The 13,959-nt window shown below is 42.4% G+C and overlaps 1 protein-coding gene across 2 annotated transcripts in view; it reads left to right on the top strand.

Annotated features, from left to right (window-relative positions):
• CCDC125 (coiled-coil domain containing 125) overlaps positions 1-13,959 on the top strand; it is a 26,574-nt gene continuing 12,615 nt past the window's right edge. For both annotated transcript variants that reach the window (XM_059175163.1, XM_059175162.1), the window contains exons 1-5: positions 1-124; positions 6,613-6,961; positions 10,361-10,419; positions 11,944-12,030; positions 13,210-13,287. In XM_059175163.1, coding sequence (XP_059031146.1) covers positions 6,652-6,961; positions 10,361-10,419; positions 11,944-12,030; positions 13,210-13,287 — 534 coding nt within the window. In that variant the 5' untranslated portion in view covers positions 1-124; positions 6,613-6,651. The remainder of the gene's footprint in view (positions 125-6,612; positions 6,962-10,360; positions 10,420-11,943; positions 12,031-13,209; positions 13,288-13,959) is intronic.

The raw sequence follows: 13,959 nt of genomic DNA, 5'->3' as shown, positions 1-13,959 counted from the left end.
GCCGCGGAAGCGTCCCAGTCTGCGCCGGGCGCCACGGCGGCCTCGCCCCTCTTTCCGGTCCGGGCGGCGCGCGCTCACGTGGCTGGAGGGCGGCGGCGCGCACGGCGTAGACGCTCGGCGCCAGGTGAGCGCGGTGGGTGGGGTGCGAGGGCGGTGGGGGTCCTGCGCGCGGAGTCGGAGTCCGGGGTGCGGTCCCAGCGGCGCACGCTGCGGGGGTGCGGGGCCAGGCCGGACTGGTGGGGAAGGATGGGGGGGAAGACCCCGGGCCCGCGCTGCGCGGGTTCGTGGAAACTCGGCAGGTTGTGGACAAGCTGGCACATCGGCAGCTTTTCCCCTAAATGCTAGTTTAATGGCGTTTTCTCACGTTGAAAAAATAAGGAATAGATTTGAAAAATTCTGTTTCTGCCGCTTCCCCCTCCTCCTTTTATTTTACCTATTAGTCTTTTTTTTTTCTTTTCCTATTAGTCTTAAAACTACGGCGCATTAAATGCAGTGTAGCGTCCTGCAACAGAAAAAGGACATCAGTAGAAGTGGGAAAATTCTCATAAAGTTTGGGGTTTAGTTAATGGCATCAATATCAACTTATAGTTTTGATCATTGTACCCTAATATTAACAGAGGAATCTCAGCAAAGGGTATACAGGAAATCTCTGCACTGTCTTTGCAACGTAATGTAAATCTCAAATTATTTTCACAAAAAGTTGAAAAACAAAATGCCAGAGCAGGATGTAACAAGCCATTTTTCACCAGAGTGGACCCACGATAGTTCCTCTTTGCAGAGCCTGACAGGAATTAGGTGTCTGTTTGACCAATCTGTTTACTAGGGCAGGAGTTGTCAGGCTAGTGGGTGTGGATGCTTCTAGTCCAGGTTTTCTGGGCAGGAGTCTTTTTTCTTTCAGTTCCGTCTATCACGTCTTTGGATACTCCTTGCAGAAGGGGCATGTGCAATAAAAATGTCAGGAAGGACTATTAAAAAGGCAGAGATGCCTGGCTGCCTCAGTCTGAAAAGCATGTGACTCTGCATCTTGGGGTGCTGAGTTTGAGCCCCAGGTGGGGTGTAGAGATTACGTAAAAACTAAAAAAATAATAATAATAACTTTTTAAAAATGGCATGCCTGAGTGGTTCAGTCTGCTAGGCATCTGACTATTGGTTTCTGTTAAGGTCATGATCTCATGGATCATTAGATCGAGCCCTGTATTGGGCTCCAGGCTCAGTGGGAGTCTGCTGGAAGATTCTCTCCCCCAGCTCCTCCTCCCACTCACTCGCTCTAAATAAATCTTAAAAAAATAAAAAATAAAAAGGTACAATAGAGAGCTAGGAGAAATCACATCTGAGTCAGGAGCATCAGGAGGGCTACTGGAGGGAGTGGCTCTCATGAACAGAGGGGGACTTAGAGGAGAAAGCCTTCCTGTGGTGAAGAGCACCAGCAGAGGCTTGAAGGTGACTGCATAGAGGCGGCCTGGGTGCAGGTGCAATCCTTTTTTTTTTTTTTTTTTTAGGATTTTATTTGACAGAGATCACAAGTACTCAGGGAGGCAGGCGGGGGTGGGGTGGGGGGAGGGAAGCAGGCTCCCCGCTGAGCAGAGAGCCCAATTCGGGGCTTGATCCCAGGACCCTGAGATCATGATCTAAGCCAAAGGCAGAGGCTTAACCCACTGATCCACCCAGGTGCCCCAGTAGGTGCAGTCCATCATAATGGAAGCACAGAGCCTGACCGGGGACCAGTGACAGCTGAAATGGGAAGTAAAAACTAAAGTCTCATTATATGTAACAGGGTGACACTTACTTTAATTATATATGCCGTGGGAGCCATGGAACGTCTTAGGGTAAGCGAAGGCCATCACTAGATCTGTGCTTGGAGCAGCAGTGTATAGGATGGCTTGGAGTAGAACAACTAGCGAACTATTGGTTTAGCCCAGGAGAGGTAATAAATTCAGCTAGGGCTGCAAAAATAATATCCAAAGAAGGATATGGTTTGGGAAGATTTTGTAGGCCTAGAGGACTTGGTAACTGAAGGGATCAAGGAAAAGAGAACTACCCACGTTTTGGATCTGGGTGTTTTGGAGCTTGAATGATACATATGCAGAAATAGAGGACTTGATGAGATCTAGTGTGGGGTAGGAGGGCACTGATTTCTTTTTTGAACGTCTGTCTTTGAATTGGGGCAGGACATCCAGTTGGAATTGTGTATGTAATTGTGTTTACTGGTGGAAGCCAAATGTACCCAGCAGGGACAGAAAGAGGAAAAGGAGCCTGAGCAGGCAGTCATTCCCATAAGGCTGAGGAGCTAAGATCAACAGGGAGCCTGCACATGAGGGCATGGGAGATGAGTTGTGTCACAGCTTATGCACAGGTGGGAGAGGCTGAGGGGCAAGCCTAGATCTTGAATTTAGCAATTAGGAGGTCAGTGATCACTTTCCAGAGAGTTGTTTGAGTGCAGATGTAGGAAGATTGCTCATTGCCTTCTGTTCATCATATGGCTTTTCCCAAGTGACCAGAACACTGGGCCAGGAGCCAGAGATATGGCTTCTAGTTCTGGTTCTGTCACTATCTGTGTAATTTTGGGGAAGTCATGTATAGCTTTTACTAACATAGAAAAATAAAACTAGAAGAACCCTTTTATTCCTAGCAACACCTAATAATCTGTATAACTAGTGTTCTACAGGGCACACTTTGGGAAATGCTGATATAGAAGCAGAATTTTGGAGCCTTAAAAAACCAAAAAATCCTGGGTTTCGGCACCAAAAAAAACCACACAAAAAACAAAAAATCAGCTTATCCAATCCTCTCATTTAACAAAGAAACTGATACCCAAATTCCAAGTCAATGAACATTGATTTCAAATGCATCAATGGTACCCCAAATAACCCTATGAAGTAGTTAAACTTAAACCCATTTTGGAGACTGGAAAACATGCTCCAAAAAGTTAAAGGACTTGCCCAAGATCACAGAGCAGCAAGTAGTGGAATAAAATCTGAACTCAGACCTCCTGAGTCAGGGCCTTCTCTGTCACATACCCTGCTGCCTCCCTAGTTTTCAACACTGAATCCTTTTAAAACTGCCTGACTGGAACATTAGTAACTTCAAACATTTTTCCTTTCTTAGAAGGCATCCGTACTCTTTTAAAAATTATTTTTTTTTCAAGATTTTATTTATTTATTTGACAGACAGAGATCACAAGTAGGCAGAGAGGCAGGCAGAGAGAGAGAGAGGAGGAAGCAGGCTCCCCACTGCGGGGCTGGATCCCAAGACCCTGGCAGAGGCTTTTAACCCACTGAGCCAGCCAGGTGCCACCCCCCTTTTTAAAAAAATATATATATTTATTTATTTGAGAGAGAATGAGAGAGAAAGAGAGCATGAGAGGGAAGAGGTCAAAGGGAGCAGACTCCCCACCAAGCAGAGAGCTCGATGTGCAACTCCATCCCAGGACTCCAGGATCAGGACCTGAGCCAAAGACAGTCCCTTAACCAACTGAGCCACCCAGGCACCCCGGAAGGCATCTGTTCTAAAAATAATTTAGTTTAACTGAATTACATATGAATATTAGTATATAATAAGTGGGAGAGTACACAGCCAGCAGTTCCCAAAGTTACATTTTTTAAAACGGTGGAGTACTGGATTGTGGGAAAGTTCATTTATGTTCACCTGTGAACAGCAGAAAGACAGAAGAACCATGATACCTGAATTTATGTGGTACACTAAAAAATATTCTTAGCTAATCCCACGATTGCTTACTCTTTCCTCTTGCTACTTTTGTCCTTTGTGTTGACCAATTCCATTTTCTCCACTGCCAGCTGCCTAGTCCTGACCACACCCTCCTTACACAGAGGTATGAGATTGCATTTACAAATAGGAATTTGTGGGGCGCTTGGGTGGCTCAGTGGGTTAAAAAGCCTCTGCCTTCGGCTCGGGTCATGATCCCGGGGTCCTGGGATCGAGCCCCACGTCGGGCTCTCTGCTGATTGGGGAGCCTGCTTCCCTTCCTTTCTCTCTGCTTGCCTCTCTGCCTACTTGTGATCTCTGTCAAATAAATAAATAAAATCTTTAAAAAAAAAAAAAACAAATAGGAATTTGTGATAGAGGTAAAAACACAGCTTCTTAGGGATTTTCTATCTTGACAAATCAAAACAGACAAACTTACTTATTTCGGAAATAAACTTGTAAAGGAGCCAAGATGATTTTGTAAAAATTTGGGTAAAAAATGACTTACTTTCAGTTCTGTTTGATGTTATAAATGATAGGAATGTGGTTTATTCTGATGTTAATTTCATTCAGGTTCTTGAAATGACAGAAAGCAGTGGCTAAGAGCGCCACAGTGTCTCTGACATTAGGGATCAGAATTCAGAATCTGGTTCTATCTCTTGTTAGCTACATTACTTAACCACTCTGTGCCTAATCAAGTTCAGTTGTCTAGACTTAAACAATAACAGTATTGTCTTGCAAAGTGAGATTAAATAGAACAATCTAAGTAAAACACTTAAGTAGTGCCTAGTACACAGAAAATAAACCACAAGTGCTATTATTACATCACTGAAAAAGAACTGGTGCTGATTTAAAGCATATAGTTTAGTAATTTGCTTAGGTAGGAGGCCACACAATTCTCATCTTGTTCCTCAATCCAGTTAAAGGTCCCTTTTATTTATTTATTTATTTTTGCTTAAAAAACAACTGGGTTAACACAATTCTCATCTTGTTCCTCAATCCAGTTAAAGGTCCCTTTTATTTATTTATTTATTTTTGCTTAAAAAACAATTGGGCCACCCAGCACCCTATGTGTGGTTTTAATAGTGGAAGAATAAGAGAAACATCTCACTAAAAAAATGCAAGACTTTAATTATTTTTTTAAAATTATTTATTTATTTGACAGATCACAAGTAGGCAGAGAGACAGGCAGAGAGAGAGGAGGAAGCAGGCTCCCTGCAGAGCAGAGAGCCCGACGAGGGGCTCGATCCCAAGACCCTGGGATCATGACCCGAACCAAAGGCAGAGGCTTTAACCCACTGAGCCACCCAGGCGCCCCAGATTTAATTATTTTTTTAAGTCCTGGTAAGCAATTATTTAAACAGCAGGATATTTAGAGAGGATGTCAGATGTATTTATTTATTTTTTTAATGAGTCTTGAGAAAAGGAGATGTTTCTAAACAAGTACATCACAATAGAGGTTTTGAAATGCCTGATGGTGAAAGTCCTTCTCAGCTGTACTCTGTGCAAGAGGAACAAGGCTGAGCAGGTAAGGTGCTCTCCAGGCCCTGGGGTAGGTACCTCCAGTGGTCAGTGGTCTTCCCTCAGGGAGGGCTTAGTGGTGGGCACTGTAAGGCATTTTTTTTTAAAGATTTTATTTATTTATTTGATGGAGAGAGACACAAAGAGAGAGGGGACACAAGCAGGGGGACTGGGACAGAGAGAAGCAGGATTCCCGCTGAGCAGGGAGCCCAATGAGGGGCTTGATCCCAAGACTCTGGGATCATGACCTGAGCCGAAGGCAGACGCTTAAAGACTGAGCCACCCAGGCACCCCAATAAAGCATTTTTATCTGGAATCTTTCCTCTGGGAAGAATGGCAGGCACTTAGCTCCACAGTATGCAGAGCCTTGCTGAGGTGACTGTTTTTCTGCTGGACAGGAGAATATTTCAATGCATTTATTCGTTCCTTCTTTCACTTATTTAAGAAGTATTTCTTGAGTACCGATTATGTCCCAGATACTGTCTTAGGCATTGGGAACGCAGGGATGAGCCAAACAGACAAAATTTTCTCTTCTTAAAGAGCTTACTTTCCACTTAGAGCCATCCAGAGCAGGTCTGGGCTTCAGCAGAGGAGAAGTTTCAGGTTGCCCTACCTTTTGAGAGGCATCATAGGCAGGGCAGAAGCAACTCCTACTTTCCTAGACCCCACCTTTATACTGCCTTCCCCCTTTCAGTGGTGTGATTGGGAAAATGAATAAAATAGGGAGGCGTATGTTAGAAGGTCCTAAGTGCTTCCCGGCAAAAATAAAGCAAAGAAGTGGGATGGGGAGGGGTTTGCACTTTTAGACCCCATGTCGGTCATGGAGGTGCCACTGAAGGAAAGACACAAAGGAGGTGAAGAACCAGTTGAGCGGCTGCCTGGGGAAGATCATCCCAGGTGAACTGTGTCTTCATAGAAACAGAGGATGAACCAAGTAGAGCTAGAGGAGAGACTCTAAGAACGCCAAGCGCCTAAAGGGCATGAAGCCCTGTGAAGGGACAGAGGCAGGTGGTCTCTATAGTCACTGCAAGTCCCACTTTTCAGACACTCCCTGAATTCTATGTAGCTCTTAGACTTTGTGGAAACCATACCCTTTCATCTCTTTTCTTGGCAGAGGCTGATCTGCTTTATCCTGATCAGGAGATTATTAGATTCAGTAAAAAGATTGTCCTGCTTCCTTACCATTCCCTGCAATCTTTGAAATAAGAGGTTGGATCTTTTCCTACTTAAGAGGTCCTTAAATGTTAAATGAATAGGATTGCAAGGGCTGTTTGTGTGTTGATGCCTTGCTGGGATAGTCACTCCTGTATAATGGAGAAAGAAACTTTTCTCCCCTAAAACTCAACTTTATTATACTGATGGTTTTTAAACTCTTTCTCTTAATCATAGATAACCTGCTTTCCTGATGTTGAATACAGCATCTGGCTGATGAGCAGGGTGGTGAGGTCCCCGAGTGAGGCGGAGGTTCGGACATGGGAAACGGAAGATGATGACATGGCAGAAGGTGACTTAGGGTATGGTCTCGGAAAAAGGCCTGGCAGTATTTATGAAGTCCAAGTTTCACACCTGTCAACATCGAGAAAAAGATCTGATGGCAAGAACTTTAGCCCACCCCCATTTCCAGGAAAGGGGGAGGAAAGAAGTGGTGCCATTTTCCAGTACTCCAGGCATGAGAGCTTGCAAGATACATACCCAGAGGACTACAGAACTTCACACTACAGACGACAAAGTAGCAGCGGTAAGAGTGTCTAGTGCTCTCTCCTTTCTCCTTCTCTGCTGTGAATTTTATCAGTGCTTTCACTCTTCCAACACCAGACAGTAGGTCACTATAGTGGATTCTGGAAATTCATCTTTATTTGTCTCTTGGGATTGGTGATATTACAAAAGTAACCCACGTTTCTATTTTCAAGGATTGTACAAAGGGAGTATTCTGCTTTAATACAGATACGTTAGTGATATCAGTGATTACCTACCTTGCCTTTGTGTGTGTGTGATTTAGTGGTATGCTTCATCCTTTTTTTTTTTTTTTAAATTCAAGTATTTATGAGGTACTTCTTAGATGCCAGGGGCTGTTCTAGGCTCTGGGAACATTAGTGAATAGTCTCCATGTCATGAAGTTCACATTCTAGTAGAGAAGAGAAAAAATTACTCTACCAGTCAACAGCTATGTCACTCGAGGCAGTAGAAAGCGCAGGGACAGTGATCTCCCATCCAAGTACTAACCAGGCCCAACCTGCTTAGCTTACGAGATCAGACAAGATCGGGCACATTCAGGGCCATAGACAACTGTGAGTATTTGGAAGGGCTGGCATATGCTCTTCCAGGCAAGGGTCAGGCCTTACCACCCATCTAAGGAGGTGGCTCTTGAGCACCAAAATGAAATGATGTCCAAGCCTGGAACTTATCTGGGGAAGGCATGTTCCAGGCAAAATATATATGTTTCTGGTTATTTTAGGAAAGTCATGAAATTCTTCCCTTAAAAATTAATATTTTTTAAAAGCAACCTCTACACTCAACATTGGGTAGTGCAACCCAGGGATCAATAGTTGCCCGCTCCATCGTCTGAGCCAGCCAGGTGCCTCTCAAAAGATTAATCTTATCAGAACAAAAAATAAATTATGCCATATATCAAGGAAAAAATAAAATTCAGAATCTTGTCGTGATAGAATGTTACAACTCCAGAACAATTGGGAACCCAGGGGTGAGTTATCTGCCTGGTGGCACAGCTTTTGTCTGGCTGAATCTTCTGTAATCCATGTAGTAAAACTTACCCCACCCACGTGGAATGAACACAAAGTAGAACAACATGAGAATAATTTAAGAAACATGGTTTCTAGATTTACAGAAAACAGACTGCAGCTGAGGATCTTAGCCACCATCTTTCATAATCCCTCTTGAAATTAGGATGGGATTATTTATATATTTTTCTTTCAATTCCTTATCATGCAGAGAGGTTGGGTTCTATTTTGCAAGCAAGATGTTGAAAATCGCATGTGATGCTAAGATGCCTTTGTAAGAACATGAGGAAACGACTGGGATATAAACAAGATATAAAAGTATGAGCTCCTGTCTTGTTGGGCAATGGACTTTTGTCTCAAGTTAGCCTGATCCTACATAAGGATATTGTATTGGTTTCTTAATCGCTAATAGGTAATTTCCAAATTATCACAGATCTAATGCCTTAAGAAAACAATAGCTTATTATCTTACAGTTCTGCAGGTCAGAAATCCAAAATAGGTTTTACTGGGCTAAAGTCAAGATGTCGGCAGGGTTGTGTTCCTTCTGGAGACTCTAAGGGAGAATCCATTCCTGTGCCTTTTCCAGCTTCTAGAGCCCACCTGCATTCCTTGCCCTGTGGCCACCTTCTCCATCTTCAAAGCCAGCAATGGCTGGTAAAGTCTTTCTCATGCTGTTTCACCCTGACACTGACTTTCCTGCCTTCCTCTTTCATTTATAAGGACCCTGGTGAGTACAATGGGATCCTTTGGCTAATCCAGGATAATCTCTTAGTCCTTAATCATACCAACAAAGTCCCTTTTGCCCTGTATTCACAGGTTCTGGGGATTAAGATGTGGTCATCTTTGAGGGCCATTTTAGGGCCGTTTTTCTGTCTACCACAAGTATTACTACAACAGGACTTGTCACTACCAACCCAATGTCACTTGTTTCTGCTTGGGGCCTTGTGCCATCAGAGTAAGAACAAGATTTAGTTTTTGCCTCCGATACTGTCATATTGAAAGTTCAGAACAGCAAAGAAGAAATTGTTTTGAGGGTGCCTGGGTGGCTCAGTGGGTTAAGCCGCTGCCTTTGGCTCAGGTCATGATCTCAGGGTCCTGGGATCGAGCCCCGCATCGGGCTCTCTGCTCAGCAGAGAGCCTGCTTCCTCCTCTCTCTCTCTGCCTGCCTCTCTGCCTACTTGTGATCTCTCTCTGTCAAGTAAATAAATAAATAAATCTTAAAAAAAAAAAAAATTGTTTTGAGAAGTTTTTAATGTCCCTCAAAATACTCTTTTTAAAAAATCTTTTCTTCCTCTTACTTCTTAATCTTCTTGCTTGTAATTTACCACATTCATGTTTTTCTATTACCAGTGAGACCACAATGAAAATGAAGCTCCTGGGAAGCTCAGTTTAATGTCTCAATTGATCACGTTAAAGAGAGAATAACTGAAGTTATGGGAGACTTCTGGTCATTCTCCTTAGAAAGAAATTAAACAGGTTATTTCTTAGATATTCATATCACTACATTGATCAGACTTAAGCCAAACACCAAAATTTATTTCACTCACCAACATTCATGTTTTGTTTTTTTTTTAAAGATTTTATTTATTTATTTGACAGACAGAGATCACAAGTAGGCAGAGAGGCAGGTGGGTGGGGGGTGGTGGGGAGAGCTAAGCAGAGAGCCTGATGCGGGGCTCGATCCCAGGACCCTGAGATCATGACCCAAGCCAAAGGCAGGGGCTTTAACCCTCTGAGCTACACAGGCGCCCCCCCCAACATTCATGTTTTTAAATAGTTTGGCATCTAGTAATTAACCAATTCATTAACAACAGTTTTATTAGAGAGTCTCTTTTTAAAGAGTATTTTTAATTCAAAAGTATGTATTTTTTCATTTGTGCAATGTTTAAAGCTACCTTTTTTTTTTTTAATTTAAGATTTAATTTAAGATTTTATTTATTTGACATGGAGCGAGATAGTGAGAGAGAGCACAAGCAGGGGGAATGGCAGGCAGGGAGAAGGAGTGGGGAGAGGCAGATGCCCCGCTAAGCAGGGAGCCTGATATGGGGCTTGATCCCAGTGCCCCTTAATTAAGCTGCCTATTTTTATCGTTATTTGGTTTATTACAATTCTTTCATCTTGACAAAAGATTGTATTTGATATTTTGTAAACAGATGTCCTGTATTAACTAGTTAAAAAAGTATTTGTTGGGGCTCCCGGGTGGCTTAGTCGTTAAGCATCTGCCTTTGGCTAGGGTCATGATCCAGGGTGCTGGGATTGAGCCCCAGGTGTGCTCTCTGCTCAGCAGGGAGCCTGCTTCTCCCTCTCCTTCTGCTTTTCCCTCTACTTGTGCCCCCCTAAATAAATAAAATCTTCTAAAAAATCTAAAAAGTATTTGTTTTGTTTTGTTTTCCTAATAGATTCTAATTTGGAATTGTCAAATGTAGAATTAAAGCAACGTCTTCAGGCTACTTTAGAGGTAAGTATTCTGGCTAATATAAAAATTCTCATGTGAACAAAAAGCCCACTGATATTTTAAGTAATACTACGAGTGTCTGGAAAACCACGCTGGCTTTCCAGATATTCTCAGCGAGCCACAGTGTGAGGCTAGTAACTTTCAACTGGCCTCCTTTCTTATCTTCCTCTTCTCTCAAGAAAGCTATATTTACATAAACATGCCCTCCAGCTTGCCTCACCACCCCCACACACACCCCAGCAGTGAAAGCACAGCTTCTCTAATCTGCTCCTGGAGAAAAGAGTAACAAACTTCCCTCCATCTGTCTTAACTGTGTGTGTGGCCTGACATAAACTCATTTAACCTCTTGGAAGTCAGACCAGCAGGTTTCCCAGGCACTGCTAGGAGTAGGAGTATCTCCGTGGGGTCCCTATCTTTTGGGAAACAGGAAGCCCGTGTAACGTGTATTTCTTACTCTTCTGGAGAAAGCTACCAAGCTACGGGATTTGTCTTCCAAGGCTGCTGTAGCAAAGCACCACAAACAGATGACTGACAAAATACAGAGATGTATTCTCTCTCAGTTCTGGAGGCTAGAAATCTGAAATCAAGATGTCAGTTGACCATATTCCCTCTGGAAGGTCTAGAAGAGAATCCTTCTTTAAAGGATTTAAAGATTAAATCTTGAAATTTAAGATTAAAGATTCTCTTCCTCTGGAGGTTACCCCTGACAGTCTCCTCCTTCCTTGGTTTATAGCTCTGTCACTCAGTCTTTGCCTCTGTTATCACATGGCCTTCTCCCCTTTGTGTCTGTGCCCAAACTTCCCTTGTGTTAGGACAGCAGTCATTGGATTGAGGCCTACTCTAACCCAGTATGACCTCATCTTAATCTGATTACATCTGCAAAGACCCTCTCTCCAAATAAGATCACATTCTTAGTAGCAGGAGTTTGGATTTGGACATATCTTTATTTGGGAGGGACATAATTCAGCTGATGATAGGTACTATAGCTTGTGGATGATCATGTGCTTATTTTAGGTGCTCTAAAGATTATTTTCAGATTATTCGCTGTGTGGTCTAGAAGGGTAAAAGCAAAAGGTCTGGGCTTTTACAACAGGTACCTGATGGTGAGAGTTTCAGTCTAAAGCCTGCCTGGGGGACGCCTGGGTGGCTCAGTTGGTTAATCAGCTGCCTTTGGCTCAGGTCATGATCCCAGCGTCCTGGGATCGAGTCCCACATTGGGCTCCTTGCTCCGCAGGGAGCCTGCTTCTCCCTCTGCCTCTGCCTTCCACTCTGTCTGCCTGTGCTTGCTCTCACTCTCTCTCTCTCTGACAAATAAGTAAATAAAATCTTAAAAAAAAAATAAAAATAAAAAAATAAAGCCTGCCTGGGCCACTTAGGAAACCTGGAGGAATTTCTAGCCTCTTTTGTAAGGTCAGAATGCTTAGATTCAAAGTGCTGTGTATCAGAGTGTTGTAAACTATCCAAAGTGATCATTTGGGGAGTTGCATATCTTAGAGATACGTAGACTAATTTTACTTCTCTCCTTAGGAGGTAGAACTTTTAAAAACAGAACTTGAGGCATCTCAAAGGCAACTTGAAGGTAAAGAGGAAGCACTGAAAATTCTTCAAAGCATGGTAAGAAGTTATTTTATAATTATGGTCACTTACACATTCCTACCATAGGTAGCATGGTTTTGTCTTTTATTATTTATTTATTTATTTAGGAGATTTTATTTATTTATTTATTTGACAGAGATCACAAGTAGGCAGAGAGGCAGGCAGAGAGAGAGAGGAGGTAGCATGCTCCCTGCCAGGACCCTGAGATCATGACCCGAGTCGAAGGCAGAGGCTTTAGCCCACTGAACCACACAGGCACCCCTGGTTTTATCTTTTAAAATAAAAGCATCAGTGCTTAATATAGGTGTTTTTTTTTTGTTTTGTTTTTGAGGTGGAGATTGTTAAAACAGTTTTGTTGAGGTAAAATTTTATATGTTCTGGATTTCATTTGTTTTCAGTACACAGATTATTTTTGCTGACCTTAGAGTTGTATAACCATCACCATGATCTAATTTTAGAATATTTTCATTATTCCCCAAAAGGAAGTTCTAACCCATTAGCAGTTACTCCCCATTCCCATCCCCCACCCTAGACAACTCATCTCCTTACTGTCTTTTGGATTTGTCTTTTCTATTTCATATAAATGGAATGCTAGAATATGTGTCTGGATTCTTTGAATTAACATGTTTTAAAATTAATTAATTCTTTGAATTAACATGCATGGTGTGGCATGTGTCAGTACTTCTTTCCTTTTTATTGCCTAATACTCTATTGTATGGATAAGCCATATTTGTTTATCCATTCACCATTTGATGGGCACACACTGTTTCCTCTTTTGGGCTCTTAAGAATAACACTGCTTGGCTCAGTCTTTAAGTATCTGCCTTCGGCTTAGGTCATGATCCCAGGGTCCTGGGATCGAGCCCCACATCGGGGTCCCTGCTCTGCAGGAAGTCTGCTTTTCCCTCTCCCACTCCCCCTGCTTGTGTGTCACTGTGTCTCTCTCTGTCGAATGAATGAATGAATGAATAACACTGCTTTATTTGTTCATGTACCAATCTTTGTGTGGAAAGTTCATTCATTTATTCCCAGATGCATCAGGAGAATCAAATGAAGATCTTTTGACATGTGAACTATCAAATTCTCCATAAAAGGTGGTCTCTATGGAAATTCTCTGGTGGTCTATTGTGAACCTTACTCTGTATATAGGAGTAATGAGAAACTTAATTTGTACTGATATGATTCTTATTCTTCTTAGGCAATATTTGGCAAAGCCACAAGTCACAACCAAATGATACTTCAAAAAACTATGGAACAAAAGAGATCCTTAGAGAAGGTATTTGCCACTTTTAGTATAGACTTGTTTAGTCCATGGAGCTTTCAAATAGAATTTCCTTTAAAAAAATCACTATATCAATGGCTGTGTCATTTGTGCTCACCCTCTTTTAGTTGTGCTTCTATTTTATACAGACCCTTCCCTTTTGGGGCTCACAGTCCAAAACATATTGTTACACAGGCAAAAATTAAGATTTCTTTTATCTCCTTATTTTAAGTTAGTGCCAAGTTGACACTTCCTATTTTTCTTCTTTTTCCTTTTTTCTTTCTCTGCTTGCCCAGCAGAGCCTGCCTCTTTCTGACCATCTCATGGTCACTAAAACAGTAGTCAGGAGTCATCTTGGAAAGTCTTGTTCCTATGCCTGTTGTAGTCGCCCTTAGTGACAGTGTCCTGGGCTCAAACTTCAAAGCATGTGTCTCGCTTGTGGGTCTGTATGGGTTGGGAATGGGGACAACGAGGAATGCAGGTTCTGAGCAGCAAAATTTGAAGCTATTTCTTACAGGAAGGTTTGGCAAAGTTTTTCTTGAGTGCTAAAAGGCATGTTATAGGTGTTTACAAATGTCACAGACTCTTTGTGAATAATTAGTTTCTCTTTAACCTATTCCTTTTAAGTAATTAACGATTTATTTCAGCTATTCACAATGTCCTGAAGTGATTTACTTGTAGTAATTT

The sequence above is a fragment of the Mustela lutreola genome, chromosome 5, assembly GCF_030435805.1.
Source record: "Mustela lutreola isolate mMusLut2 chromosome 5, mMusLut2.pri, whole genome shotgun sequence".
Lineage (NCBI taxonomy): Eukaryota > Metazoa > Chordata > Mammalia > Carnivora > Mustelidae > Mustela > Mustela lutreola.
This window is presented reverse-complemented; position numbering and strand designations above follow the sequence as displayed.